Here is a 6,000-nt window from a genome sequence, read left to right as displayed (position 1 = left end):
CCACCCCCCCCCCTCAGAGGATGGCCATGCACAAAAGTGTGAATGTGCTGTTTCGGGGAAAGGGCTGCCAAATATGTCGTGGTATGCCGGATGTTTGGAGATGCTTCTAATTGTATGCATGTTGGCTATTTAGTGGCAATCAAGTTGTAAAGAAATGCCTACATTGTCAGAGCTTGCAGAAAGGAGTGTTTGTCTGTTTGACTTTGTATAATTGCGTTGCACCATGGGTTGCAGCTAGGAGTGCTGCAACGGTCTGCCAACCGGTGCAGCACCCCTGCCATTCTCCAGCCCACCCATTCTCCGCATCACAATCGATGTCCTCGGCCATTGTGCCGTATTGTATAGGGAGCTATTGAATTAATAGGGAGATAATCTACTGCATTTGATGAAGTTTTATCTAACTATTTTGTCTGTATTGCAACTCAAGGCAGCATGGTGCTATGGTCGTTGGACCCCGGTGTGCTGGTTAACTGGCAAGAGAGCTTGTGCGACACAACGAGGTGTATGTGTGAGTCAGACGTTCAATACATTACTTAATAATCGTTTAAGTAAAGTAAAGAATAAACGTAAAACTATTCTTTTTCTACAAATAAGGAGCTTAGAACCCTCCCAGTGACACCACCGTACGGGCTGCTCAGGCGTTGCCAGTGATGTGCGGAGAGCTGGACATAATTGCTTATTGCCAACAATGAGAAATGTTAAAAAGAAGAAAGAAATGAACTATCAAACACAATAAAGAATAAGAGGTATTGTCCGAGGTCCATTAGAGTTAGCGATGTGCATGCAGCGGGCTAGAGGGAGGAGGGGGCTGTGTGGGGTTGTGTGCGTTGTCTCCTTTCTTTGTTTTTGCCGTTGAAATGTTTATTTGGATTATGCAATAGCCGAAGGTTTAATTATCTGGTGGGCAAAGGCAAGGCTTCTTAGCTGCGCGGTCTCCTGTGCCGTTTCGCCATACATACAAACATACACCAGAAGGGACAGAGGGCCCCAACAGAGGAAACCTCCAGTAGTGAGGATATTTTCCTTTAATTTTTTACATTTTAATTGTAAGCCTTTGACAAAATGGAGGCAGAGAGCCTTAAAGAGGGAGCCTTGATGCCTTCATAGTTTAGCAGGGGCTGCTGCAGGCAATGCAAAGGGGCCCTCAGCATGTTCCCTTTTTTTTAGTTAAATATCTGCTAATGTGCTGCGGCAAGCCGAAGGGTTTACTCTTACAAGGGTTTTAATTATCCTGTCTTTGTTCCCTTTCTGCCTACCTCTCCTCCTTCCTTCTTTTTGTGCAGCAGCCTACTGCTGTTCCCCTTATGTTAAAGGAGCTCTTGGGGGTCTACTCTACCTTGTAAGGTTATACTTTATCTGCTGCTTTGCTTGTCTTAATAGGCTAAAGAAGATGGCTCCAAAGAAGAAGGAAGAAGTGGAGGAGAAGATCTTGTTGGGCAGGCAAGAACCCTCACATCTCCTTTGTCGAAATGCCATTCTTCTGTGCTGCATTACAGTTGTTTTGCTGTTTGTTGTTTATTTCTCCTTTTTTCTTTGGCAGAGGAGATTGTCGTTTTCTATCTAACGCGTGCTTGTGTAGCAACAAATCCCTCAATCCGTTGCTGCAGCAGCAGGAGCGGCAGCACTGCCAGCACCACCAGCAGGAGCAACAGCAGGACCAGCAGCAGCACAAGAATCAGCAGCAGCCGCTGCATGCGAAAATATGGTGTGTGTATGTGTTGCGTATGTTTGGGGTGTACAGACCGCGGAATACCCTGAAAATGGGGATGGTGGGGTTGCCAAATGTTGGTAAAAGTACAACATTTAATTTATTGTGTAAACAATCTGTTCCTGCAGAAAATTATCCTTTTTGTACAATTGATCCTCATGAAGCTCGTATGAATGGTGAGATATATGCTTCTGTTTCTCTTCTTATTGATATCCTATTCTTGCGTTTCGTTTTTTTCTGCACGTGGATGTTCATTCCTTTTCCCTGTCTCCCTCTTTCTTCCATCCATCCTTTTCTTGTCATTCTGTATCTCTCTGTCTGTTTGTCTTTTTTCTTTTCTATTCAATTGCCTGTTTGTCTGCTTATCTGCTTGATTAGCTGATTGTATGATTGTTTATCTTGTTTGCTGTGTGTGTGTTGTTGCTGCAGTTCCTGACGATCGTTTTCGTTGGTTATGCGGCCATTTTAAACCCAAGAGTGAAGTCTCTGCCACTTTATCTATTTTTGATATTGCTGGTCTTGTGCCAGGGGCACATAAGGGAGAAGGACTTGGCAATGCTTTCTTGTCTCATATTCAGGCAGTAGATGGCATATTTCATGTTGTATGTTTATATTAAATATACCAATATAAATAAATATTAATAAATATAATATGTATCCTTTTCTATTTCTTGCTCCCTTTCTTTTCCTGTTTCATTTGTTGTCGCTTTTGCTGGACGTTATTCTGTTTCTGGTGTTCTGTATTTGCTGCTGCGGATCCATATCCTGCTGGTGCTGCTGCCGCGTGTTTTTTTGTTGCTGCAGGTACGAGCATTTGCAGACGAGGAGGTTGTGCACAGTGAGGGGGAAGTTGACCCCGTTAAGGACTTAGCAACAATAGCATCTGAGTTACGTTTAAAGGATTTAGAGAGGGCTCAGCGTCTATTAGAGGATCTGCAGAAATCCTCACGGCAGCAGAAGGCAGCGGACAAAGCAAAAAAACTCCAAGAGGAGGTGCTGCAGTCTGTCATCAAGATGCTGGAGGAGGGGAAATGGGTGCAGCAGGGTAAGGGGAACAGCAGCAGCGCATGCATACGATTAACTACTTTGTTTTTCCTCCTGTGTTCTCCCCTCCTACTGCTTCATGTGGTCTCTTAGCCACTCAGCTTCATATCTAACCTGCTTGCCTCCTCGGCTATTATTCTTTCTACTGTAGTAGAAAAGAGGGGCCACAAGAGGCAGGCTCTGTACGAAAGAGAAACTGCTGCTGCTGCCGTTGCTTTGTGGCACTCTGCTGCTGCAGGAAACTGGAAGGCTGCGGAGGTGGAAGTGCTCAACGAGCATCAGTTTTTAACGGCAAAGACAGTTGTCTATTTGGTAAATATGAGCGAAAAGGACTTTATCAGACAAAAGAACAAATGGCTAGCCAAGATACATGCATGGGTACAGGAAAACGTACCGGGACCCATCATTCCTTACTCCGCAGTCTTTGAAAACAAACTTGCGGAACTACCAGACGACGAGGCAAGAGAAAACTATATCAAGGTAAGCATATCACTGCTTCTGTGATGTAGAGACATATTAATGGGGGCATTTGCAGCATAATTACAATTTTATGATAGTTTACGTCATTCTCAGTACTTGTTAGGCAGTATAACGTTGGAGGGATTTCCTGGTTTGGTTAGTGGGCACGTGGTTCTGTCCTCCGCATGTTTTACACATGCTTTTGTGTATTTGTCCTCTGACCTCCGTGATTTCCTGCTTTAGGTGATTCCTTCCTGTCTATTAGTAGGGTTGCGCTCTTGGTAGAATCTGTCTGATGCGTCGGTTCTGTTTGTCCGTTAATGTGTTGATATATGCCCGCTTGATCTTGCATTTTTTGTGGGGGTTGCTTACAGAGCAGCGGGGCATCCAAGAGCATGTTAGACAAGATAATTCAAACGGGCTATCATGCACTGCACTTAATTCATTTCTTTACTTGTGGGGAGGACGAGGTTAAATGCTGGACTATTCGCCAAGGCAAGCTTTACCACTGCATAGTGACTACAACAATTGTCTGCTTGTACTCCCCCAAATAGAATCTACCTGTCTTTACGCTTAGCTTGACAATCAATTGATGGCCCTCGTCTATTTATTCGAATCCTGAAGGAACTGCGAGTGATGGCGGCTGTTTAGTCTAGTGGTATGATTCTCGCTTAGGGTGCGAGAGGTCCCGGGTTCAATTCCCGGAACAGCCCTTTTCCTTTCGTATCTATTTCTCCTGATCCTTTTTGATGCGCAAGAGCCCATTTGCCCTCTTTTGCACGAGAGAATTTATATATGTTGTATATGATCTACATTCTATGCATAGTACGATAGAGCTGTCTCGTAAATCCGGTCTGACTTGTTAAAAGCTCAGCTGTCTTTCACATGGGGTACACTTATTGCGCTTAGTTGATATTACAGACCATATCTGTTGTGCATAAAATATATTGCATAGGGAAGTATATGTGTGGAGGTGTGCATATTGAACAGGCCATTCCATCTTGTCCATACTGCTGCATGTATTTGTTCGTTATTGCTGCTGGTTACTCATCCAGGGAGACGAATACAGTAAAACCCTATTAGGGTATAATACGAGTGTATTAAAAGGAGTGCAAGTTGATCCTCTGCTGCTATGTTCAGGTACAAAGGCCCCTCAGGCTGCTGGAGTGATTCACACAGACTTTGAGAGAGGCTTTATCTGTGCTGAGGTGTACAAGTACAACGATCTCGTCGAACTTGGCAGCGAAAATGCAGTTAAAGCAGCGGGAAAATACCTGCAAAAAGGGTGAGTTAGAACTTCCTCAAGTGTTACATTTTTTGCCTTCGATTTACTCACCTTTCTCTGCGTCCGCTCGGCTGTCTCGCACCTGCCAGCATATTGGACATTCGTTCCAGTTATAGTTGTGCACAAGTTGGAGTATTTAGTTGCCTTCCGACCTTGTACTTGCTGCTTTCCTCAACTACATTAATTTCTTCCGTCTGCACCCCTTGTTTCTTGCTGGGTTTTGGGTGGTCTGCAGGAAGGACTACGTGGTGGAGGATGGAGACATAATATTTTTCAAATTTAACGTAACGAACAGTGGAAAGAAATAAGGTTTCTTGTTGGCTGCATTGGGGTTGATTCTTCGCTTCCTCATTGCAACAATTTGCAGTTTTTCCTCTGGTGTTGTCGTGGCAGCAAAACTTGTTTCCGTCTCTTTTCCTCTTTTTATCGAACGAACCTATGGGCTACACTAGTACCACTTTTGAAACGTCTCATGTTGCTGCAGCCCCCCTGTTCTTTGCACATTGAACAACAGCAGAAGATATTCATAGCACCATTTACAGGACTTTCAACAGTACCTTCTAGGATGTTATGATGCTTTGCGAGTACTACATGTGTTAGTGCCCTTATTCAAACCTATTAAGAACCGTCAAGCCATTTTCGGAACAGTTGCAGAATACGGACACGTGACTGCAGAGACGCTTCGACCCCTTCAGGTTGCTGTTTCCTTCCCGTTTGCGGCCATCAGCATGCATTGTACACTTTTCTATGCATGCATTATCTTTCTTCTCATTGTATAACAATAATAATCATTATTTACATCGGGGTACTATCGATATGGGCATACTGGCAAAACAGCATAAAAAGGCAAACAAACCCTAAGCGTTGGCTGCATGCTCACGGGTCTGCACAGTGGGTGTAGATTAGGTGGGAGGGGGGGCAAAGGAGATTTTGGGCCTGTTGTGTATGGTTTTTGTTCGAAAGATTTTCTGGTGCGTGATCCTCAGCGCCACCAAATAGTCTTGTAAGTGGTCTTAAGCAACAGTCAACACACGTAATGCCATGACCGGAGATCCCTACATAGATAATTCTTCAAGTGGAATATTACAAGGAACCAAACTCCCGCTGATGCTTTTACTGGGAGCGCAACAGCACTATCACACCGTCGCTAGAGCACTTCGTGCAGATAAGATCCATACTCCAGAGATATTTTCGCTGCTGGCGTTGCTGCAGCAGTAACAGCATCTGCAACGCCGTCAGCAGCAAAAGCAGCGCCAAGACCAGCTAGAGCACGGGGCAGCACCAGCTTCAGCAGCAGCAACGAAGCCGGCAGCGTCACCTCATGTAGTGAGAGATCGAGGGTGTGCGAAAGCCTGCGCCAATCAATCATTTGTTTCTGTCTCATGAAAGCATATCTGCAGCTATTTAATTACAATATCCGCATGTGCACAAATAATACCTGTTATTTCAACGAATTCCATTGTGGTAGCACACTTGCGTTCACAAAAGGAACGGGGTCACCTGG

General features: G+C 44.6%; 1 protein-coding gene across 1 annotated transcript; it reads left to right on the top strand.

The window, feature by feature from the left end:
- Positions 1-1,062: 1,062 nt before the first annotated feature.
- Positions 1,063-4,804, top strand: EMWEY_00004130 (GTP binding protein, putative; the record flags this gene model as incomplete). The annotated part of the gene is made up of 8 exons (XM_013480601.1): positions 1,063-1,097; positions 1,541-1,788; positions 2,138-2,310; positions 2,513-2,753; positions 2,991-3,232; positions 3,586-3,726; positions 4,267-4,496; positions 4,732-4,804. The coding sequence occupies 8 exons, from the start codon at positions 1,063-1,065 to the stop codon at positions 4,802-4,804; spliced, it is 1,383 nt and encodes a 460-aa protein (XP_013336055.1).
- Between the last annotated feature and the right edge of the window lie 1,196 nt (positions 4,805-6,000).

This window comes from Eimeria maxima, genomic scaffold, assembly GCF_000499605.1.
Source record: "Eimeria maxima Weybridge genomic scaffold, Emw_scaff21, whole genome shotgun sequence".
Taxonomy (NCBI): domain Eukaryota; phylum Apicomplexa; class Conoidasida; order Eucoccidiorida; family Eimeriidae; genus Eimeria; species Eimeria maxima.
This window is presented reverse-complemented; position numbering and strand designations above follow the sequence as displayed.